This window comes from Desmodus rotundus, chromosome 9 (genome assembly GCF_022682495.2).
Source record: "Desmodus rotundus isolate HL8 chromosome 9, HLdesRot8A.1, whole genome shotgun sequence".
Lineage (NCBI taxonomy): Eukaryota > Metazoa > Chordata > Mammalia > Chiroptera > Phyllostomidae > Desmodus > Desmodus rotundus.
The window spans coordinates 104449961-104473940 of record NC_071395.1 but is presented as its reverse complement, the minus strand read 5'-3'; the positions used below and the strand labels follow the sequence as shown (position 1 = coordinate 104473940).

At 57.1% G+C, this 23980-nt stretch overlaps 2 protein-coding genes across 5 annotated transcripts in view; one reads left to right on the top strand and one right to left on the bottom strand.

Moving 5' to 3' along the window:
• Positions 1 to 124: 124 nt before the first annotated feature.
• Positions 125 to 23447, bottom strand: THRA (thyroid hormone receptor alpha). The gene is made up of 9 exons (XM_024572886.3): positions 23248 to 23447; positions 12707 to 13045; positions 10216 to 10283; positions 9606 to 9706; positions 6971 to 7118; positions 6136 to 6341; positions 5016 to 5162; positions 4165 to 4423; positions 125 to 3529 (listed from the first exon to the last, which is right to left on the bottom strand). The coding sequence occupies exons 2-9, from the start codon at positions 12757 to 12759 to the stop codon at positions 3279 to 3281; spliced, it is 1233 nt and encodes a 410-aa protein (XP_024428654.1). The 5' UTR covers positions 12760 to 13045; positions 23248 to 23447; the 3' UTR covers positions 125 to 3278.
• Positions 22859 to 23980, top strand: part of MED24 (mediator complex subunit 24) — a 29971-nt gene continuing 28849 nt past the window's right edge. Inside the window, exon 1 of one of the 4 annotated variants that reach the window (XM_071219380.1) lies at positions 22859 to 22873. The gene's annotated coding sequence lies outside the window, so the exon portion shown is untranslated. Of the gene's footprint in view, positions 22874 to 22910; positions 23208 to 23980 lie in introns of those variants that run through there. The other 3 variants (XM_053912128.2, XM_053912127.2, XM_053912132.2) reach the window with 3 other exon arrangements.

Sequence of the window (23980 nt, the reverse complement as noted above, 5' to 3'; positions counted from 1 at the left end):
TGGAAATACTGCCAGGGCTGGGGGCACACCTCTCCATCTGGTCAGTTTGTGGGCTGGATACTCTGCCAGCAGATGGGAGGATACAGGGAAACAGCACGCAAGTCTAAGGGGGTGCCCAAGGGGGTTATTTTCATCATATATTTATTACATAAATATATAGTAAAATAGACGAGCAACAATTACCATAAAAATATCTTTCTTTAAAATCCTGACCCAAAACACAACGGGATGAAAAATCGCACATAACAGACATACTGATTGTCAACGTGGGGCGGGAGTAGGAGCCCCCCAAGTCACTCCTGCTGGCCCCGCCCCCGGGGAAGGGACCTACCTCCTTCCCTGTTTCTGGCCACAACCCCCCTCCCCCCACCCCAGCACCAGCTTCTCATACATTCAGTAGCGCCTCCAGGGAAGTGTCCCCCTCCCCCACCCAGGAGTTTCCCAGGGCAGGAATTACTGTCCCCCTCATGGACGGTGTCTGTGTCACATGCCCTGCCCTCTCCCAGCCCTGTAGACCCACAACTAGGAGAAGGGGTAGGGGCTCCTCCACCCCCACCCTCCCCAAGTCTAAGCAGGGAGGAGGCTGGATGAGGTATGTGTGTTATGAGTGATAGGACGGGGAATACTGAGATGGAGAGGTGGGTGGTGGGGGCGGGGTAGTGGTCATGGCTCTGGCACCCCCTTGTCCTGGCCTGGACCCCTCATCCTATTCTCAGCAGTCCCTCCTCCCACCAATACTGCACCTGCTGCCCCACCCTGCCTGCCCTAGTGCCCCGGGCCAATACTGGGGGAGACATGCTAAGCACCCACGTCAAGGGCATCCCCCTCATTAGCACCAATGGCCCCCAGGAGAGGGCCCTGTCCCCGACTTCCAAAGCAGGGACTGGGACAGCTGCCTCTCTAGAGCAGGTTCATGGCATTCCTGAGTCCCCCCAGCTCCTCCCCCACCACGTGTACTCGCTCACACATTCACGCAGAGAAATGCACACATACACCCCACATCACTGCGAGTGCGGGGGAGGGGTCAGGGGAGGAGTAGGGAATCACAGCTCATATGATCGGGGAGGGGTGTGGGGATTCCAAGTGCCTGTAAGAGGCCAAGCCTCTTCCAGGCCTTTTCTCCACCATGTCCATGGCTGAGAAAGGGGATTAAGGGGTAGAGGTGGGGCTGGAAGGATGGAGGAGACAAAAGACAGGTCAGGAATTCCACTGGGCCCCCAGGGGTAGGAAGAGGGTACAAGAGGGCTTGCCCATAGGACAGGAGGAATACAGGAATCAGAGCCCCGGGAGAGAGAGAGGGAGAGACAAAGACAGCATGTGCAGCCCACCTGACCAAGGGCATGGGGCGGGCACACACAACGGTGACAGTGGATGCTCTACCAGGCCCTCCCCTCCGTGGGAACACCTGAACAGCAGGGAAAGGACGGGCCCTGATGGGCAGCACAGCGTTGCCTGCGTGTATGTGTTGGGGGCCGTGGCAGGCTGAGGGTCCGGGTGGGATGGCAGGTTCCCCACTGCTTAAGACATGTTTGCCCCAATAGTGCAAAGCGCGGGAAGCCCTGGCACCCCTCCCACCCGCCCCATTCCCCATGGCTTCCGGGGGCATCTATGTCCACCCATCCATCCCTGCCGACATACAGCCCTGAGCCCAGGGCCCTCTGGTCTGCTCTGTCCCTCCTAACCCCCCCTTGCCCCACCCACGGGAGAGCTACCTCTTCTGTCCCTCTCCCATGCAGAGTGGGTGACGGCCAAAGGGAGGAGGAGGAGAGCAGCCACCCAAATGCAGACCAACAGACCACTTCTCACCAGGAAGGTGGGAGGTGGCTCAAGCCAAAGTCCCTGAATTAGAGAAAAGAAGAGGGGAAAGGGGTCCCAGGGGCAGAGGGGCGCCTGGCCTAAAGAGCTTCAAAGAAAAAAAAGGAGGAGCACCAACCACCCCCTCCCCCGGAGCCCCAGCTAAGTGCTATTAATCTAAGTGCCCCATTCCTTGGTGCCTGCCTGCCCGTCTGCCCAGAGTCTGGGTTAGTGCGTTGAAATGGGAATAGGAAAGGAGGAGGGCAGAGGTTAGAGAGAGCCCAGAAGACATATGGGAGACAGAGTCCTAAGAGGGTGGAGGCTCTGGGAGAAGCTCGAGCACACCCCCTCCTCGCCCCTCGGGCAGCAGCATCTGGATTGTAGCTAGTACTGCGGGATGTGAGGAGGGTGGGAGCTTGAGCCACAGTTTTTCCTGTGTGGGTGCCAAGGTGTGGAAGGAGTGGGGGGCGGGGGTGTGGGGACAGGGAGAGGCCCCTGGGGCTGGGCACTTGAAAGGGGAGCTGTGCAGGCAGCAGGGCAGGCTGGTGAGGGGCCAGCTGGCATCCAGCGTGAGAGGTAGATGGAACTCAGCGGGCACGAGTGGCAGAGAGCAGAGGGAGCACTGGGGTGGGGGTGCCAAAGGGGCACAGAGGGAGGGGCAAGGCAAGGGGGGTGGCCAGGACCCTGTTGTGTTAACTCACAGCTCTGATCGGCAGCCCTACCCTTAGGGACCTTGTATGGGGGTGGGGGGGCAGTTCTCTCTGATTGGGGGTGAGGAGGGGCAGCTCTCAAAGTGCATGGGGGTGGTAGGGGGGTCCTCCCCTCTGGCCAGCCTCAGTTAATAACTTAATATTATCTCTCTCTCTCTCTATCAATCGCTCGCTCTCTCTTTTTTTCTTTTTCTCTCTGTCTAGTTTTTCTTCATTTATCTTCTCCCCTTGCCTGGTTTTCAAAGTGCAGTTAGAATGACTATAATTTTTAACCTCCGGGTAGGAGCCAAGCCAAGCCCTTCTTTGCACCCAGGCATCTGGGGAAGCAGAGAGGCCCTTAGCCTGTAGCCTGAAGGGGGAATCTAGGCCAAGGAACTGGACAGGGGACTCTCGTGTGTGTGTATAGGGGGTGAGTTGAGGGTATTTTCCCCCACCCCACACTCCTGTCCCCTACAGTCAGGATGGCTTGTCCCCTCTTAATTCTCCCTCCTTTCCCCTACCTTCTCAGAGGGCAGGGTCCTGGGAACTGCAGGACACAGCCCCTCCCAGCCTCCCACACTGTCCTTCCCATAGCAAGTTCATTTGTTTGCCCTGTCCCAGGGCCGGAGGTGCTGAGGAGGGACGGGGTGGTGCGGGTGTGTGTGGGAGCTGAATCTATCCGAGGATGAGAAGAAGGAGAGAAGAGGTGTGGGGGTCTCCCTCAGCCCCCAGCTCTGCCCCTTCTCTCCAGGCTCCTCCCCACCAGCTCCGCACACCCTCTGGCCATCTGAGGCTTTAGACTTCCTGATCCTCAAAGACCTCGAGGAAGAGTGGGGGGAAGAGTTCGGTGGGGCACTCGACTTTCATGTGGAGGAAGCGGCTGGCGTGGCAGGCCCCGATCATGCGGAGGTCAGTCACCTTCATCAGCAGCTTGGGCCAGAAGTGCGGAATGTTGTGTTTGCGGTGGTTGACGTAGTGCTCAAACGCCAGCAGGTACGCCTCCTGACTCTTCTCGATCTTGTCCACACACAGCAGGCCCGAGCGGTCTGCAGGACAGGAGAGACATGAGGGTAGGTGGGTAACGGAGGACAGGGGAGAGAGGAGGGGCAGTGGGTGGAGAAAAGCACTCTGTGGGGGGCTCGTGTAGGAGGAACAACTCCACAGCAGTGGGAGGGAGACGAGGGGAGGAGGGATGGAGGGGTAAGCGAAGAGGACAGAGGGACAGAGCGGTGAGAGGAGAGAAAACTCTGAGACAGGATGGGACTGGGGGCAGAGAGAAGGGTTGGTGGTCAGAGAGGCGGGGTGGGAATAAGTGTAGAGAGAGGATAGAAGGGGGCAGGGAGAGAGGGGATGGGGCAAAGACAGGAAAAGATCAGGAGAGGGATCTGGGGGCAGGAGATGGGGCCGGGGAATACAGAGAGAGAGAGAGAGAGAGAGAGAGAGAGAGAGAGAGAGAGAGAGAGAGAGAGAGAGTGTGTGTGTGTGTGTGTGTGTGTGTGTGTGTGTGTGTGTGTGTGTGTGATGGAGCAGGGGACAGGGGATGGGCCCAGATGACAAAGATGGCCTGACGACAGAGGTAAGCTTGTGGGACACAGGGGTGGACTTGGGGGGTGTAGGGCAGAGAGGGACTAGGATTAAGGATGGAGGAGGAGAACAGCCCTCCCATCCAACCAGCAAGTACCTGTTGACATTAGCAGCACAGCCTGCAGTAGAGCCACTTCTGTGTCATCCAGGTTAAAGGCAGAGAGTGACTTGCCCAATTCAAAGATGGCGTCAGAGACTACGCCCAGGCCGCCATTCTTGAGCTGCTCCCGCTTGACGGCCATCTCCCCGCTCAGCGTCAGGGTGTCGCTCTCAGGGTCATAGCGGACAGCAGCCCGCAGGGACATGATCTCCATACAGCACCCCTTCAGGAGGATGATCTGGTCTTCACAAGGCAGCTGTGGAGCGGCAGGGCCACGGGAACACTCAGCATGCCCCTCCCCGAGGGTGTCCCCTGTGGGTGCCCCCTGGGAGATGTGAGGTCCCCACTGGCCTGGGCTAGTAACATGTACTCAGAAGAGCTAACCTTGTGTTGGGCCACAGACATGCCCTATTTCATGAAATCTTGTAGTTTTCCTATCATTCTCTCCATCCCTACTGCAGATGAGGAAACCAAGACACAAGGGAGTTGGTAACACAGCCAAGGTCACACAGTTGGAATGGCAGCCTGTCCCCCGTTAGTGCTCTTTAAGATGAGAGCTTCTAGGCTGCCTAGAGTTGGGATGGACAGGTAGACTTGTGGGGGAGAGGGGCTGGGAGGGCCTGGGAGGCGCTGCGGAGACTGGGCCCTTGCAGCCTGCTGGTTCCTGAGGGATCACCTAGGTCAGAGTGAGTGTGCGAGTGTGTGTGCTGGGTGTGTGCTGACCTACAGGACTTGCTCCATGCCTGGAGACACTCAGATGAGCACGCACTAGAGCTGAGCAGCCCGGGGAGCTGGTCCCGGGTCCCCTCCAGGGTGTCGCCAAGGCTCCCCGCCCACCTGCCACTCACCTCGGAGAACATGGGCAGTTTTTTGGCAAAGTCCACCACACGAGTGATGGCCGGGGTGATGATCTTGGTAAACTCGCTGAAGGCCTCTAGGTCCACCTTGTCTCCGTCCGGCATGGAGACGATGGGTGACTGGCCAATGTCATCCGGCTAGCGGAGAGACGGAGGTCAGCTGGGGCTGCAGACCCCTTTCCATCTCTAAGGGTCCCTGCCCACCAGGGGGAGCTCCAAGGCAGCTTGGGGAAGAGAGGCCGACTGTACCTGGGACTGCTAAATCCCAGGCCTAAGGCTTCTCCTTTACCTTGGGGCAGAGAACAGACCAGAGCCAGAGCTCCAAGCCTGCTAATAGAACAATGATCGTAACGGTAGCAGAAGTAATGTCGTAATAATAGAAGCTATATTTACTGAGTATTCAATATGTGGCCAGGCCTTAGGTTACACGTTTTACATATATTATCTCATTTAATCATCATCACAACCCCATAAGAAAGATATTATAATTATCTCCATTTCACAGGTGAGGAAACTGAGGCATAGGGCAGCTAACTAACAAGCCTAAGGTCACAGGACTAGTAAGTTGCAGAACCAGGCAGTCTGATTCCTGACCGTTACACACACAACTGCTTGGTATCAGAGCCGTGTGTTTAGCAGCACACGATTCCCACCCGCTGGCACACTCCACCAGGAACCACACACCAGTGCCCTGCCTTCCCCCACTGTAGACAACCAACTGTCCGTCACTGACCATTCACCTGGCACCCACTCAGTTTTGCCAGGGCCTCACACAATGCCCGGCACCCAGAATATTGTTACGTGACTGTGTCCTCCCCCTCTCCTCCCAGTCACTGGGCACAGGAGAAAGAGGAGAGGTCACCCCTGTGGGAAATTCAATGAGGAAGGCAAGTCCCTGTCCTCACGTAGCTTCCAATTGGATGGAGTAGGCAGGACCCAGACAGCACGGACACATGTACAGGTGTACAAATCAAAACCACCAAGGTGTGAGGAGTATCAGCTTTGGGTTAGATTAAACTAAGAGGGCTTCCTGGAGGAGGCAAGACTCTGGGCTTGCTCACCTCTCCCTGGCATCTGGCTGCCGCTCACCCCCACCCCTCTCCCTCCTTACCAGGAATTTCCGCCTCTGCTTCCAATGGCTGCCCTGGGCATTTGTGCTGCGATGGGCCTCTGTGGCAACATGGATCAGATCCCACTCTTCGGGAGTGGGCTCTGGTCGCTGCTGCAGTGATCGAATCATCTCCTCCTTCCGCCGCCGCTCCCGGTTCTGCTCGATCAGCTTGCGCTTGGCCACCCGCTTCGAGTCATCTAGAACCACTGTCAACAACAGGAGGACGTGTGCCCTTCGCGTGGCACTCTCTACAACCCTCTCCAAAACTACCCTTCCCACTGTGCAGGTCGGGGAAGCTGAGGGCCAGAGGGGCTGAGCGACCTCCGAATCACCTAGCAGCTGGGGGGCACGACCTGCATCACAATAATCACTGGGATATCGACTCCACTTTGGGCTGATCCAGAGGCAGAGCAGGTTCTGGTCCAAAGGGTTATGGTGATAGCAGTTACTAGAAGCCCCCGCCACCCAATCCCTAGGCAATAAAAGACGTCCTCTCTCACCCAGAAGTGGGGTGTCCCCTCTGGTAGTTAGGAACACTGTGCTAGGGTGGGGTGCTCGAGACTTCTTTCTACCCAACCCTCTCTGAGGCCTGGAGTGGTGGAAGGCAGGTAAGCACTGGGGCTCCCGTGCAGAACCCAGAGAGGAATCCTCTTTCCTTTCCCCAGGGATGAGGGCAGCAGGGACCAAGATCCTGAACATCCATTCTGCCATCAGCCGGACCTGCACTGCCACTCTGCCCTGTGGGCCCTGAGGGTACTCTGGAAGGGAGCGGCCGTATCTGAACTCGCCCCCACCCCGGCCACCTGGCCTGACGCTCCCCGCACCCCCCCCTTACAGTCCATGGCCATGCCCACGGAGATGCACTTCTTAAAGCGGCACAGCTGGCACTGGTTGCGGGTGATCTTATCGATGACACAGCAGCTGTCATATTTGCAGGAGTAGGTGGGATGCAGGTTCTTCTGAATTGTGCGGCGAAAGAAGCCCTGGGGTGGGGGGAGAGGGAGCGTGTTGTGATCATGCCCCCCCCCCCTTCCTGAATTCACCAGGCAGTTCACTGGGGGGTGGGGGTCAGTGAAGGAGCCTGGATACTCCTGCCACAGCAGGCCCAGGGCCACTGGGCTCCGCCAGGACTTAGGAGGACATTAGGAACACATGCCCTCAGCTCCCCCAAGCTGCTAAGGGGTAGGGGTACAGGGGTGAGGATAGTGGCAGAGGTGGGGAGGATGAGTGAAGGATGGAGGCCTGGGCCCGGGACGGGGTGGGGTCCTGTGAAGCCTGAGGAATAGCAGCCCCGCAAGTCCAATTAGTACCTGATTTCCATCTTGCTAAATGACTCTGAAGCCACACTGACCCAAAACCATTCTCATACATGCTGCCTGCTGCCCATGCAGGTGGAGTTTACGAAATGAGGTGGGGGGGGGGGGGGCGGGTGGTCAAAAAGTCAAAATAAGGCATTGTGTATGAATTCTAGTAGCTCTAAAACCAAATTTTCAGTTCTATACATCACATCGAATGCTCACTGTGTGCCAGGCACTGATGAGCCTCTTCTTTGAGGCATCAGCACATCTAACACTTGTGTGAGCCCCATGAGGTAGGAGGCGGTCCCTATCTCCATTCTGCTGACTAGAAAACTAAAAATTGGAGAGATTTACTAATTTGCCCAATTTGCTTAAATTGCCCAAATGGCTAAGTGGGCATCAGAGCCAGAACTGGTCCTGAGGTATAGAACACCAAGGCCTGAGCTCTCAGATTCTGGGAATCACCTAGGGCGCTTCCCAAAAGTACAGATTCCTGGGCCTACAACATCAGACTCTCTAGGGGTGGGGTCAGGCATCTCTGTCCTTTGGAGAGGCCCCTCTGAAACTCAGACGTCCTTGAGGGTGAGGCTTCCTGGTCTGTGCTACGCTGCCTGTATTGCTTCCAGGGACACTGCTATGGGACTCTAAATCCCTAGTGGTCTTGGTCTGGTTGACACCAAGAAAGAAAAGAACTTGAAGTCTTTACATATATATTTTTTTAGGGGGGATGGAGGGAGAGAGAGAAACATCGATTTGTTGTTCCCCTTCTTTGTGCATTCATTGGTTGTTTCTTGCATGTGCCCTGACTGGGCATTGAATCCGCAACCTTGGTGCATCTAGACAACATTCTAACCAACAGAGCTACCCGGCCAGGGCCCCTTAACATAGTTTTAAATATTTCTGTTTCTTGGAAAGTTACATTTGCAGGAGGTGATGATCGCAGAAAAACCACACAGGTTGAAATATCCAAAGTGAAACCTAATTAAGTCTCCCCAAGTCTATGACCTTGTCCCCTCTGCCTAGGGAGACCCTGCCACCCTCTTCCTCTCTGGGCCCCCCCCCACGTACCCCACCCCCACCCTGCACTGGTTCTCACCCTTTCAGGTGCAGTGAAAGCAACTGGGGAACTTGTCCCAAGGCAGATCCCTGGGCTCCACCACAAAAGGTTCTGCTGGGGCCGGGATGAGGTCTAGGGATGTGCATGCAACTAGCACTGCAGGTGGTCCATGACCACATTTTGAAAAGCACCGATACTGGTTTCAGTAGACGTCTGTCTCAGCAGTGGGCTGCGGGCGGTGGCAGGACAGAACACACACTGTACCCCGCATGCCTAGCACACCGAGCGGGTGGGTGATGGCTGGCGTCGACTGGGTGCTCCTTTTGTGTCTGTCATTGTTTTATTTTTTATGTTTTTAGTGCAGTATTTTTATTTATTAATTTTAGAGAGAAAGGGAGAAAGAGGGAAACATAGATTTGTTGTTCCACTTATTTATGCATTCATTGGTTGCTTCTTTTTTTCTTTTGTTTTAAATTTTTAAAAAGATTTTTATTTATTTATTTTCAGAGAGAGGGGAAGGGAGGGTGAGAGGGAGAGAAACATCGATGTGTGGTTGCCTCCCACGCACCCGCAACTGGGTACTTGGCCTAAAACCCAGGCATGTGCCCTGACAGGGAATCGAACCTGTAACCTTTCAGTTCTCAGGCCAGCACTTAGTCCACTGAACCACACCAGCCAGGGCAAATGGTTGATTCTTGTATGTGCCCTGACTGGGGATTGAACCCGGAACCTTGGTGTGTCCGGGATGACTCTCTAACCAACTGAGCTGCCTGGCCAGGGCTATCACTGTTTTAAATAGTCTATGTGAATGATCTCACTTAATTCTCCCAACAACTCTATGAGGTGGGTAGCATGATCATCCCCATTTTATAGATGAAGAAACCAAGGCTCGGAGAGATTAGCCATCTTAACTATAAGGGGCAGAACAGGGATTATGAATGAACAAATGAATGAACGGACGAATGAACAAGAGAAGAGAAATGGTGATGTAACAGGTGGGCTTTAGGTTACATGTTTCTAGGGCCATCTGTTGTGCTCAGTACTGAGGACCTTAAAAAAGGAGTAAGATGGGGGCTCAGGTGGTGGGGGAGGGGCAGGAGCTGGCTGGTCCATACCTTGCAGCCCTCACAAGTGATGCAGCGGTAGTGATAACCGGTTGCCTTGTCCCCACACACGACACACTGCTCGTCTTTGTCCAGGTAACTAGGGATATACCCTGGGAGGGAGGAAGGGAGGCAGGCAGGCAGGCATGGCTTGGGCTCCCAGCAGAGAGGCTTCTACACTCTCTGCAGCCCCCAACTTGTCCTTCCTGGCCCATCCCCTAGCCCAGCTTCCCTGCAGGGTAGAATCCTAGAGACACATCAGAGGTTATCTTGTCCATCCCCTTCCCTAAGAATATGGAAGAGCAAATGTCAGCAGCTCAGCTCAGGGGAATACAGTCCCTCAGCCCTTTAGCTCAGGCCCTGATTCTGGGGTGGGGGTGGGGATCTCAAGCAAGGGGGTTATGGGAGAAGGGAAGAGGCCCCTTCTGACCTAATCCTTCATCAAGGCTGGGCCACGCCCATCTCACCCATCTCACCTTCAGACAAGTCCATCCCAAGCCCTCTAGGAGGCTCTTCCTGTCCGACACAGGAGCTGCTGGTACATGCCCAGGCTCCAGGACAGCCATGGTCTGGTTTGGTGGGGTTCAGGGCAGGGAGGAAGGGCACAGGTAGCCAGGCTCACCTGACATGCTGGTTTTCAGGGAACATTGGCCGTTCTTTCTTTTTCGCTTTCCATCTGGCGACCTGGCACTGGATGGGGGCAAAGTGGGCAGAATTGTAGAGCAGTCTCTGGGCAGCTCCCTTCTCATCAATAAGCTTACACAAGCCCCCAGGCCTGACTCCCTGCATTTCATGTCCTCATTCTACCTCCCACCCCCAGGTCAGCTGACAACGCTAAGAAGGGTCCAGCTATCTAGAAGCTTCAGAGAGAGAGATACAGGGCTTGGCTGGGGCACAAGCATGTTCTAGGGCCCCAACACACACACACACACACACACACACCAAGCATTATAAAACCTTAAACACCCGTAATGTACAAGATAGCCACATATTCAAGCCTTCAGTACATGACACACGCAGAAAGAGTCTTCAGGACACGCTTCAAGCGGCATAACCTTTAGAACACACACATGGTTGTGCAACCCAAGACCACTGCATGTGAAACTATGCAGCCTTCAGCACGAACCCAAGCACAGCAAATAAGCATCAGGATCTACATAACCATGCAACTTGCAGGGCCTCCTCAAATGTGTTATGTGACCTCTAGGATATGTCCATGTGTTACACAACCCTCTGGACAGACACCTAATAATACCACCCCCTGCCCCCAGGAAACATGTTGCTTGATTTCCAGGTCACACATTCAAGCTAAATAGCCACAGTGACTGACTGAGAGCACACAGTGCCTGGCAGCTAGAACCTAGAGCCAAGAATATGGCAATAGGAAAAGGCTCCCAGAGTCACCCTGTCCACGGTCTCCATTTAACAGAGCAGCAAACCGAGGTCCCACTTGTGCCTGCTGACGCTGCACAAATCAGGGCCAGGACAAGGACACTGAGTCCCTCCATGCAAGGGATCAGCAACCCATAGCCACTGCACATACGTGTTGCCAGCCTCTCCACATACATGTTACATAACCTCAGCACACACAGGTTACGTAAGCCTTCCACATGCATGCACGGGTTGTATAACCTCCCACACCCATCCTGCGCGTGGCATGTTGCAGGGCCCCTCCCCTGATGCAGCTCCCAACATACTGACACAGTGACCTTGGCCAGGGACACAGTCAAAGACAGCTCTGTGTTCCACGCTCCCTAGGGAATACCCCTGTATGATTTCTGTGACATTTGGAAAGTCAGACCTCCCTCCCTCCTCCAGGAGGGGCGGGTGTGGGGGAACTCTGGGCCACCTAGGCCCCAGTTGAGCTGACGGTCTACAACAATTATTAGATTTACAGCCTCTGGGTGCAGTCCCAAGGACAGCCACAAGGTGGCGCAGGGACATGGGGGAGGGGAGGGGAGGGTGACAGGGAGGGGCTGCAGCTCTTGGGGGACCCGGAACTGGGATTCCAGCCTTTCTCTGGTTAGAAGCAGACTCTTCCAGATTCACAGAAGTCTGGGCAAGGAGGTACAGAGACTGTCAGAGCTACACAGTGACACGCCAATCTTCTTTTTCAGAGTCCCCCCTGTAACCCCTGGAGTGAGGAGGCTTTGGGAAGAGGAAACTCCAGGTGCTCTACCCACTGTCAGCCCCATCCACTTTCTCCACCCCTCCAGAGACCCAGTCTTGGGCCCCAGGGCTTTGCCTGGCCAGGCCTCTGGCCTCCTGGCTCAGGATCTAGTCTCCTAGGCAACGGCCACTCTGCTCCCCAGAACACTCCATCCCCCACCTTCTCCCTGGCCATAGACACAGGCTGTACCCAGCTCCAGGGGCACCACGCCAACTGGCACAAAGTCCCGTGCCACTTGGAGTTAGAGGGAGAGGTAGAGACCCTCTGGGCTCGACTGTAATGCAGATCACGGGTAGCCCATTCCTAGCGGTGTGTGTAGGGCTGATGCCTCCTCCACGTGTGAGCAAAATCTGCAGTTGGCATGCCTTCTGCTTCCTGGGAGGAGCCCCACGGCAGTGCCCGCCCTTGCCCACGAACAAGGAAGAGCTTGTGGGGCTCCCAAAAGGTTCCAAATATAAGCATGGGCCGTGACAGACAGTTACTGGTGCATGTGACAGGACAGTTCAAGGCTAACCCTGCACAGCCATGTCACATGCACCAGGGCTTGTGGACTACACACTAGGGGTCAGATGTGAACAGGTCAGCAGAGAGAGGGGGCAAATGACAAGACTGTTAGCATTTCACAGGCTCAGGTGAGGGAGGCTGAGGGGACACCGGGGGCATTTGGGACTGCCCAATACTGTCAAGGGAGGGGCCACACGCCTGCTTCGGATAATTTCTCTGCTCTGGATCACTTTTCTGCTCCAAAATGGCTATCTCCACCCAGGTGCCTAATTCTCTGTCACATGTGAACACGACCTCATCTCCTGGGCAAAGGTAGGCAGCAGGCTTGCTGGCCTTGCACCCACTCCCCCAAAGGCCCAAGCTCAGCTCTCTCTTGCCCAGCCAGGTGACTACACCTGCCGCCCGGGAGTCGACATGGCCTTGTTGCCGGACCCATTACCTGTTCTCCTCTGGGTCTGACCCACACTCCACCTTGCTTGGCTTCTGTTCCATTCACTTCAATTCCATCCAGGATGCCCTCCAGCACGCCAAGAGACTGGGGTGGGCACACTGGCCCCCCCGGCACACCCACAGGCCGCCCACCCCCCGCCACCCAGGCCTAGGGCACAGCACCCATGGTGCCCGCCTCAGCACTTGGCCTTTCACACCATGCCCTGCACCCCAGGGGGGGTGGGCGGTGAGATGGGCCAGGGAGTGGCAGGTGGTAGTGCTGGGGGGAACGCTGGGGAAGTCCTGGGCTGAGGGAGTAGCTTCAGAGTCTTGTCCTGTCCAGAGGTCCCTGCAGAGAGAGCAGAGAGGCAGGGATAAAGTGGCACCATTGTGGGGTGGGTGGATAGGAGTCCTTTGGTGGCAACTTGGAGCTCATAACTAGATGGTGGTGGGCATGGAGGGCAGGTGCAGGAAGAGAACCAGGCTAAGCCCTCGGATCAACAGGTTTTAGCAGGCAGAACTGGAGATCCGTGTCCTAAGCCCCAGACGTGGAAATGGATGGAGGGAAAGAATGAGATCATCCATGCCCCATGTCTAAGTCCTGACATTTAATGAAGTATCTGCCCCCTAACAAGTGTCTATTAAACACTAGCGATTGTTACCACCCATCCAGCCAAGTTTTCATGAAATTCACCATACCACAGGGCAAGAGGGGACCACAGATGAGCAATTTTTAGCCCAGGCATGGGAGGCACTCGTGAAGGAAGGGTGGGGTGTGGGCATGGAGGCAGGGGTCATGAACGCCCACCTGAGTGCCCTGATGGAGAAAAACACCAAGACCGTGGGGAGCTGACCACCCCCGTGCTGGCCCAGCTATGGCTCTCCAACCCCAGCCTCCCAAGGGCTCCTGAGCTGTCCCTAGAAGGTCCCAAATCCCACTTCTCAGTCTGGGGACCAGACATCCCAGTTGGTTTAGCTGGGCTGCCACCCACCAGGATGGCAAGGGGAAGGGGAAAGCAAACTAATCCACGCCAACCGAAGAGGTAATATGTGCCCTCTGATGTGGGCAGTAGAGCTCTACAAGCGAAGAAACCGAGTCTCAGAAGGCCTGGTCATTCACTCAGGCTCACAAAGCTGGTGAGCAGGTGGCTCAGGGACTTGCAGCCTGGCTTGAAGGCTAACCCTGTCCCACCCACTGGGGTCCGGGGTGGTGCCAACCGGGGCCCACCATTCCCTCCACACAGCTCCTCTGACCACAGGCTCCAGATCTGAAGCTTACTGTCTGAACACATAGGCAGGTGTGGGCGTGCTGGGGGCGGGGTGGGGGGGGCGGCAAAGGGTGCAGCTCCCAACACACAGCTTGCATGGAGAGGCTGCTGCACCAGAGACCTCGCCCCTGGGCCCTCCCCCCTCCCCCAAGAACTGATAAGGAGCCTGGGTGGGAGGGGCACAGTGAGATAAGTGAGGCCACTGGGCAGGGCAGGGCAGTGGGACAGGGCCTCCTCACTCAGGTGAGCCCCCAGTGTAGGGAGTGTGGCAGGAGGACAGAAGGGTGGCCCATTCAGCCCCTGATACCCCCACAGACCAGGACTAGGCACTGGGGGCTGGACAGGAGACTGGTGGGGGTGTGAGCGGGGAGCCTTAGCCCAGAGAGCCTTCAAGAAAGTAGGTCAAGTTTTTCTTGGCTTGTGGAGAAATTCCTGTTATAAATTTATAATGGCGTAGCCAGCCTGAAGGGGTGGAGGGGGGAGAAGTAGGAGTGGGTGGGGATGCCCAGGGCCTGGGCACTGGAGCCTGCTGCTCTCAGCCAGAGCAGTGCGGGGTGGGGGGCCGGGGCAGTTGTGAGGCTGGGCTGGACAATACAGGGCTATTTTCTGTTGCCCGCTTCCACTTCTGTCCGTGCCCAACAAGGCTTCCTTGGGTCTGTCTGTCTGTATCTGAATGTCTCTCTCTCTCTCTCTCTGGGTGTCTCCCCATCTCCCCCCCAGGCTGTGCCTCGGTGCTTGGCACACCCTGGCTGCGGTGCTGCCCCCGCCTGTCTCCTGCCCACCTGGCACGCTGCCACCACTTGTTTACAGAGGCTGGAAAAATCCACTCGCCAGCAGGAGGCCCAAGTGCCCCTGGGGAGGGGAGGAGACGGGCACAGGAGTGGGCATGCTGAGAGAGGGGCAGCCCCAGGGAGCAGTCCCTGGGGGCAGGCGAAGAGGGCCAGGGTGTGAGCGAATGGGTGTCAGCAGCTGGGGGCCAGGCCAGGCACCCGACACCAGCAGCAGCCGCATGCCACGGGTGATTCCTGCCCCAGGCCATAGCTCTGGGGGACCCCCGCCTCCCTCATCCCTGCTACTGCCAGTGGCTACAGGGCACACCTGGGGCAGTGCCAACCTAAGCCACCATGTTTATTTTCCCTTCCCCCTCCCCAGCCCAGCCTCAACTCCAAATGTGTCTGGGCACCACCAAAGGCTTGCACGTGCCCGCTGTGGGAGGGGAAGGCTCCCTCTCTGCCCCATCTCTGTGCTGAGCTGAATGGTGCCCTAGTGCCTGTCTGTGCAACCCAGGCTACACTGGCAGTGGGACCCTGGCAGTGGGCAGAGGAGAAAAACGCTGTCCTCACTGCTTAGGGCACCTTCACCTGGCCCCTAGCAAGAAGCTGGAACCCCGGGGAATTCCTTGTCAGCTCCCTAGGGACACTGAGATGACACAGAGCAAGCAGAGGGCCAGCATTCGGGGAGGCACATACCATGTGAGCCTGTGTTAGCTGTGGGCAGAGAAAGGGCAGCAGGGACGGGGGCGTGGGGCAGGCATGCCCACGCTGAAGGGCAGCCTCTCTCCCCTCCTCCTGGAGTCCTGCTTAATTCCCCCCGCCCTGCTCCTTCCTTGCACATTCCCTGCAGAGGCGAGGCTCAGCCCCAAGGAGGCGGAGCAGGTGGAACTATGGGGTTCTGAGACTCTCGGCTGGACAGTCCTGGACAGTCCGACAGCGAGACCCACCTGTCAGCTGGCCTGGCCACCCACTCCCTCTTTGTCAGATAAGCGCTGCCGGGTGGCAGTGTGGGCAAGGTGCCCGTGGAGGGGGAAGCATTTCATTAAGCTTAAGTGCTTCTGCAATGGGGGGACAGAGACAAGCGCCCAATGCGGCATCCACAGGCACCACGCCAGCTTCCCACTGCCAGACTCTCCCACTCCGCAGTCCTGCGGACCCACGGGACTTTCCCAAAGGACTCCTGGGGCTGCCAGACCCCTTTGCCCCCAGAATCTAGCCCCCAATTCCAGACACACTGTTCTCCTGGTGTCTGCTCTTGCCCTTGGCCCCACCTGTCTAGGGCCCCTAAACTTTGTCCTTAATGCTCTAAAGGAAGCCCAGCCCTCCTCCTTGCCAACCACAGAGGGAAAGACACACTCATAGAGAGGGGGCCCAGAAAAGGGGAGAAAAGCGGGGAGGGCAGGGGTAAAAGAGATTAGGGGGGAAGATGGGAAGAAAGATGAGGAGGGGTAAGAACAAAGAGCTGGGAAGGACTGGGGGTAGAGCAGGGGATGCCTATGAAGTATAAGGAAAGGAAGAAAGGCGGCAATGAGATGGGGCGGGGGATGGGGAGAGAGGGATGGGGGAGAGAAGGGTGAGGTAGAGAGAAGGACAGATAAGGGGAGGAGGAGAGAAAAATGGAGGGGGAGACAAAGAAAGAAAGAAAGGTAACAAAGAAAGATGGGTGGGGGGGGTTACTTCATGCCCTGCCTAAGTCCCACCCCACGGAGGCTGGGGGAGGGGGTAGTAGAACTGGTTTCCACGGTGACAGCTGGTTCTTGGTGGCCTGGCATGTGGGCTATTAATAGTGCTGTGGGTAGGTTCACACCTCCCTCTCCCCTTCCCCTTTGCCTACTGCTAGGGTGGGGGGAGATGCTACCCCCCCATTCCCAATGATCCGGCATCGATATCCTGATCCCACACCCCGGGAGCCGAGAAGGGTGATGCAAAGGGGCCCAGGTGGCTTCTGTAGCCCAAACACACACACAAGCACGCACAGGCAAACACAGGCATCTGTGTGCACGCACCGCCGTCGGTGCCAGCGTGGGCTCCCACCAGCAGCTACAGGCACCAACAGCCCCTGGGAGTCTGGCGAGGGTGGAGGCTGCGGCAGCCACACAAGCCCCCACAATGAGGGGTAGATGCCCCTCAGGGCTCAGACCTCTTGTTCTCTTCCCAGATCCCAACCCCCCTTTCTATTCTCAGGTACAGACTGAGCAGGACTGCCCCACCCAGCTCACTGTTACCCTAGTGCCAGGAAAGAGAGAAGGCGGGAAGGAAGGTACTAGTTGGCAGGTGTGAGATGGCAGAGGAGTACACAGACACAGGCACCAGCTTGGCAAGAGGGAGGGAAGGTGGGAGGGAGGCCACACTCCTTGGTGGGCTCTCTCTGGGCACCCATGAGATGGGATTCTGAAGCTTAAGGACAGTGACCCTTAAGCCTGATCTCCAAGCCACTGTGGGACCCTGGAGGCTAGAGAATGGGAGATGGGGGTGGGGGATATTGGATCAACAAAGGATCCTCTGCCCCCAAAGAATGGAACAGGAAACTCCCCCCTGGAGGTCAGAGACAGAAGGACATAAACAGCAGCCTTGACTTGGGCCAGATGCCCAGTGTTAACAACAAAGACCGTGCTTCCCCCCAACACAACCTCACCCACCTGCCGCTCTCCTCTCCCTCCTCCCACCCACCCCAGGCCAGCTCCAGTCAGGCATCCAGGTAGTTGCCCAGGTCTAGAGGACACCCCCATGCCCAGCTCCTTTCCTGCCAACGCACAGAACTTCATGTCCCCTGACCCAATTCCCCTGAGGAATGGAGGTGGGAAATCCAAGTAGCCAAGAGAGCAGAGCTAGGAGCACCCCCAGCTGGGCATGGCACATTCTCCCCACCCTCCCCCCAGCAGCCAGGGGTAATCGGAGCTGGGTGTTGGGGCAGCTGAAGGCTGGAGGCATGAATGTCACGGGGCCAAGATGTTCACTGCAGATGGTATCTGGGCACAGGGCTCGGGGTCCTCCTTTCCCCACTCCCCTCTTCCAAAGAGAGAGGAAGAGGCCATAGAGAGGAATTGTCCCCAAGCCCTGGGGAGCACCGCCCAGGAAGGAAGGAAATGGTGGAAGGGAAAGGCAAGGATGTTCTTCTCCCAGGCACCCCAGGGAGGTGGAAGCTGGCCCCCACTGAGGGAGGGAGGGTGGGAGAGGGAGAGGAAGGAGGGAGGGAGAGGGAAAGGAGGGAGAGAGGGTCTCCTCCCTCCCAAAGTAGAGGGAGGAGGAGAGCGAAGGAAGGAATGGGGAGAGAGACTAAAAAGTGTGTGTGTGTGCAGGCGCGCGCGAGCCTGCATGCAGTTGAGTCTCTGGCACACACACGGACACGTGCAGACACACACACTCACCCCGCATGCGCAGAACGGCGGGCTCCGCATATCGTTCCACAGATATTCAGAGCTCTCCGCGGCCCACACATGCACAAAACACGCACACATGGATGCGCGCACAACACGCCCACTCCCTGATGTGTACAAAAACGCCGATAGCCACCAAAGCCTCCTCCCGTTCCCCTTTCCCCGCCCACGCGCCTGGGTAAAAGAGAAAATGAAACAGGCAGCTAAGGCTCTCCGAGCCAAGAGCTCATCTCTCCCTTGCAGGAGAAGAGGAGGAGGAAGAGGGGGTGGGTTGGGGGCTTGGTCCAGTCATACTGCACTTTGCTACTTCTGGAGGGTGTGGCTGTGCCTTTGGCCCTAATCTTTAAGTGCAGTCCCTGGTCCCCAGGCTGAATGCTCACCCCCAACGTGGGGGAGCAACGGTAGCATTTTCTGGGGACCAATAAGTTCCATCTTGCTCCCCTTGTGTACTCAGAGCACTTCTGACCCCTCCCTCTGGAGGGCCTCACACAAAGGTATACAAAAGTAAGGTCCCCCGTGGCAGCCCTGCCTCAGCCTGCCAGGGAAGAGGGCAGCACCATTGGCCTGAAAACCATATGCTCTCCACCACACACCAGCCCCAGATGCCTCTGTGAGAGGCTGTCTCTGGTTCCAGCGGCATGTGTATCCCCACCCTGGAGCGTGCCAGGCCCCGGGAAGAGAGAGGAGAAGCCACAGGCATTGCTTGCCATGCCAGGAAGCAACACAGATTGAACACAGGTGTCACACCATGGTATGTTATTTACCCTCAGTCTGGGTGAGGTGGGCATCATTGTCTCCCAATGACGAAAACCCAGGCCCAAAGTCAGCAACTGGTGAATGGCAGACACCCAGCTGCCAGCTCCCAGCCAGTGCTCTTTCTAGTGTGATCACGCTTGCCTCTCCCCCAAGATTTGCAAAAGCCCCCCCAAGGACCTTTGCAGCCAGGAGAACTAGAATTGAGATTGGTTCCCCAGTGGCCAACCACAGGGCATCCCCCCATTGTCCTTGCTGCACCTTGAAGGGGAGGAGCTAAATAAAAGGGATTTGTAGGGGAGAGGAGTCTTATCACCGGCTTCACAGGGGGAAAAGGCAACCCAGGACAGACCCTGGATCTCAAGCCACCATGCCTACCACATGGATCATTACTCAGTGCCACCACCCTTCACACTCTTGCCCCCTCCATGCAGAGGTGGGGAATCCGGGGTCTGTCAGCCAGGGCTGGGCCCTGGTTGATTGGTCAATGGCAGGCAGCTAGGTGGCTGGCTCGCCAGGAGGGAGGAAGGGTGCTATGCTCTACAAGTGAGAAGGGTTAGGGAGGCAAGCCTGCTTTCCTTGTTATTACCCATCCCTGTGCTCCCAGTGTTCAGACTTGTCCCAACAGAGACGCAGTGATGCCCGAACATTCACGCATGTGCCCCTGACTGGGGAGGTGTGTCCCAGGCTGAAATGCCAAGGGCTCCCTTTAAAAAGCAGCTAAAAGCTGAGGTTCAGAGGAGCTCCCAGTTGCAGAAACTTGTCAAGGAGAAAATGGTGATGTAAAGGCTGAGGGGTCTAGAGATTAGGGACCCATGATGCCCACCCCCACCCCTCATATCATTCCTGTCACTGCGATGTCTAGGAGCTCCAGTTCTCCACGAAGCTTCCAGGGGGCCCCAGACCCACAGTCTTCCTCACTGGAACAGCCAACACACACAGTGCTTGTCATGCACCAGGCACTTTTTAAAGCATCTTATATATATATTCTCATCCTCTGACCCTCACAAAGCTGAATGGAGTATGTATTATCATCCCCAATTTACAGATAATGCAAGAGAAAGGTTAAATTGCTTGCCTGAGGTCGTACGAACAGCAAGTGGTATTGCTGGGATTCAAACCCAGGCAACCTGGCTCCAGAAAAAGCCCATGCTCTTAACCATAACCTGCTAGAGGAATGATACCTTGGTCTTTTGTCCAATGATGTGTTCCCTGTGACCTAGCCTCAGTTTCCCCTTCTGTAGCAGCCCATGGATTCTCTATAATATAATCACTACCAGGTCTTCCTCACCCAGACAGGCCACAGCTAGAGGGGAGCAAGGCAGAAATGCTTGGTATCCCCTGTTCAGATTCACTCTCTGGAAGAGTTGCCCATTCTGCCACCCTGGGCTGGAGACTGCACTCATGGGAGAGGGCCTCTCTCAGCCCTGCACGTAGTCTGGGCAGCTGTACCCTCCGAAACAGTCTCTGAGGCTGGGCAAAGAGGACACAGCTGTTGGACATCTCTCACGGGTGTGGAGAATGGCCACTGTGGGTCCTGCCAACTCCTTACACTGCCCATGGGGCTGAGTCTCTTCCAGGGGAGGAGTGTGGTGGGGGAGCTCCTCACTGGCGTGGTTGGAGCTCGGTTGCTATGACGTGCACACCTAGGGCTTCCACCTATCTGGTGTCTCTTGGCTAAGCCTGCCAGCCTGAGAGGTCAGCATGGGTAGTAGGTGACCCCCTTCCCTAGCCCCCATTCCCAGCCCCCAAAACTCTCGGGCCTGCAGCTGCAGCATTAAGGAAGTGCAGGATGTCCTGAGCGGCCAGCTGAGCCCCCCACCCCCCACCCCAACCTCTCCATGACCCCAGAGGCAGGGCAGGCAGGGACTGAGGGGCGGGGTTTGAGTATTAACAACCGGAAAACTATGAAGAACATCACTGCCAGTTCCCAGCTCTGAGAAAGGAGGTTGTGGCAGAAACAGACAAGAACAGGGGTAGACAGACGGGGGTAGTGACAGGGTGAGAGTTAGAGTCTGGCAGAGAAACAAGGAGAGCGAATCAGACACAGCAAGACAGAGCAACAGAGAGACAGCGTTCGAGAGAAATTCCAAGTCAAAAATACACATCACTCACCCAGACACTCACCAGCACACAGCCTCCCAAGGAAAGCTTCCAAGTTTAGACAGGAGGGCAGAGGTGGAAAAAGGGGCCAGACTCAGGGTGAGAGGCAGGAACTCAGCTGAGGGTGAGTGAACTGCCCCAGGAAAGGCTCAGACAAAGGATCCCAGCAGGGGCAGCTAGATTCCCGCCTCCCATTTGCTTTGAGGGTGGGGATAGGGACCCTACACCCGCTTCCCCCAGCAGCCAGGATAATCCCAGCTGCTGGAAGTTACTGGACTCCACTTCAGGCCCATGACTCGGCCCTCTGGAACCCCCCTGCCCCTACTCTCTTTGCTCTAGTTTCCCTGAAAAAAAAAAAAAAAAGAAAGAAAGAAAAAGCTGAGCCTTAAGGAAGAAGATAGAAGGAAGCTTAAGGGAAAAAGTCCACGACTGTGTGTGCATCTAGGGGTGTGCCTGACTGCACAGCTGTAGTGTACGTGTGTCTGGGGCTGTCTAGACACAGCTGCCGGTGTGGACCTGAGCCTTCTGCACCTGAGTCCCTGGGACTGTGTGCAAAGGAGTGCACCTGTGTCTGGAGTTCCCACAGTCAATCAATTAACAAACAAGTATTTACGGAGCACTTCCTGTGCTAGGCTCTGGGTGGGACCCAGAGCTCTTGGAGTGACTGTGCCAGGTCTCAAGCTCACCATCTAGTACGGTGGGAAGAGAAGCCACAGAGACCTAGAACGTTATCATGAATGCATGCCTGGCACCATTACGCAGGGAAGTCTTATCACACGAACAAATTTAATCTTCTTGGGAGCAGGATTTTTGTTGTAGACAGAACCTCAGTGATCCACAGTAGGAGTCCAAGAAAATACTTGTTGCTAAGCTGTGTACACATGTGTTGATGTGTAACCGCGTTTGCGTTTGGCTGAGTGACGGCCACCTCACGGCAGGCAGGTGATGATGCCTGTGTGACTGGGCTCAAGTGAGCACGTGTGTGCCTGTGAGTGACAGGGTCTTTTGTAATGTGCGGCTGTGTGCAATTGCCCTGTGTTCATGCATGCGTGCGATAGTGACTTTCTCTGTGTGGGTGACAGCAACTCCTCATTGCCCCCGTGTGTGGAAGCATCTCCGTGTGACCCTGTTCGTGGGTATGTGCGTGGGTCAGTCTCTCGTGGGTGTGTCCCACCCCTCTGAGCTCCCCCGTGCAGCAGCAGCCTGCCTCTCCCCTTGTCCCCGTGTGGGTGTGTCCAGCAGCTCCTGTCCTTGAGTCTGCCTGGGTGTCCCTGGCTGTGCATGTGGCTGTCTGTGTGGGCATATCTCGGTGTCTGCATGTCACATTTGCTTTTCCCCTCATCTTGGACAACAGCCCCGTTCATTCCTTCCCCCGCCTGGGGCCAGAGCCATCATTGAAGAGTGGGTTCCCATCCCCCTGGCTTTCTTTCTGGGACCTCCACCCTGGAAACGGTGGCTCTCTCCATTGCTCCTATCATTCCCCCCTTCCCAGGCCTTCCTTTCACACCGGACAAGGCAGGGCTCCAGGCAGAGAAGGGGCACCAGAGGAGACACGTTGCAAGGGGAGGGAAAAAAAGGGGGCACGCACAACACAGGTCCATTCCTCCCTCTCTTCCCCAACCACCCCAGCTTGCAACCGTCCTAATCATCTAGGGACCCTCAAATACACTCCCCCCACCCCCAGCCACGTTTTTGCAATTAGGAGTATTGCAACCAGAGAGCCATGCTCAATTGGGGAGGCGGGTGAAGTTGGGGGGGGACTTCCCTCTCCCGGGGCCCGTGCAAGCACGCTCCCCACCCTCCTCACACTGCCCTCCGCAGCTGGAGGCAGCTTTGCAAAGGCCACTGGGCCTCGGCCTCGGAGGCTAGGGGTGGGGGCTGGGGGGCAGGCCTCCAGCGCACCGTAAGTAAACAAACCGCGGCGCTGCGGGCGGGGGCGCTCGGGCGGCGGGCAGCGGGGCCGGGCCCGGGAATGCGCAGCAGACGGGCCGGACAGAGGCCAGGCGGGCCCTCGAGGGGGAGGCCTGGACGCCATCTCCGCTGGCAAACCCCGGGGCCCACCGACCTCCTAGCAACACCTCCCTTCCCAAGGGCGTAAGTTGCAAGCTCCGGGGCTGTGACAGGGTCGCCGGGGCGTCGGGGCAGGCAGAGGCTGACGGCGGGTACCCTCCCGGGCGCCCCCAGACCGCCGGGGAGCTGGCGAGAGAGCCCCACGGCTTTGCATAATCAATCGCAAGGTATTTGCATATTAATGCCCCCTCGCTCCCTCCCCCTTACCTCGGCGTGGTGCGCTGGACTGGGCTGGGCAGCTACGCGGGGTCTCAGCGCCCCGTGCGGGGGGCGTCCATGGGGGGCCGGTGGGGCCCGGGCCGCCCGCCTCCTGCGCCCGGGTGTGAGTGCGAGTGAGCGCGGGGGGGCGGGGGGCGAGTGTGGCGGCCCCGCGGCTCCTCCGGCAGAGGCGGCGGCCGCTCTTGGCTCCTCCCTTCCCCGCCCCGCTCCGGCTGGGGCTCTCACTCGGCGCGCCCGGCCGGCTCGCGGCTGCTCCCTGCAGGCCGCCTCGCTGCCGCCGGCCCGCGGCCCCCGCTCCCCGCCGCGCCCCGGGACCCGGGCCAGCTAGCCGCCCGGCCGCCCCTCGCCGCCCCCGCCCCCATCCCGCTTGGACTCGCCCTCCCCACTCCAGGCGTCTCCGGCAGGAGTGGAACTTGGTGACATATTTTCAAAGAAATGTCATTTAAAAAATAGTCTTTGCTTGCTGAAAGAATGGGAGGTTTGGGGGTTTGCATTGTGGGGATGGAAATGGGAATAGCGACGGGCCTCCTGCACCCTATTAAGTAGCGAGAAAGATTAAATACCAAACCCCTGGATGTTTAGAGTTTGTCTCCGCATTCGGGTCCTTCTCTGCCAGTAGCTCACCGTGTGACCTTGAGCAAATCACCCCCGCTCTCGGGGCAGAGGTTCTTCAACCTTAAAATGCGAGGGTTGGGCAGGTGGCCTCTGAGGTCATTTCAAC

Coding starts and splice junctions, on each gene's coding strand:
- THRA (XM_024572886.3), bottom strand. CDS start 12,759: ATGGAACAGAAGCCAAGCAAGGTGGAGTGTGGGTCAGACCCAGAGGAG. Junction 10,284..12,706: donor TCAGACCCAGAGGAGAACAG/GTAATGGGTCCG, acceptor GCCCCCATCCAG/TGCCAGGTCGCCAGATGGAA. Junction 7,119..9,605: donor TCACTTGTGAGGGCTGCAAG/GTATGGACCAGC, acceptor CCCCCACCCCAG/GGCTTCTTTCGCCGCACAAT.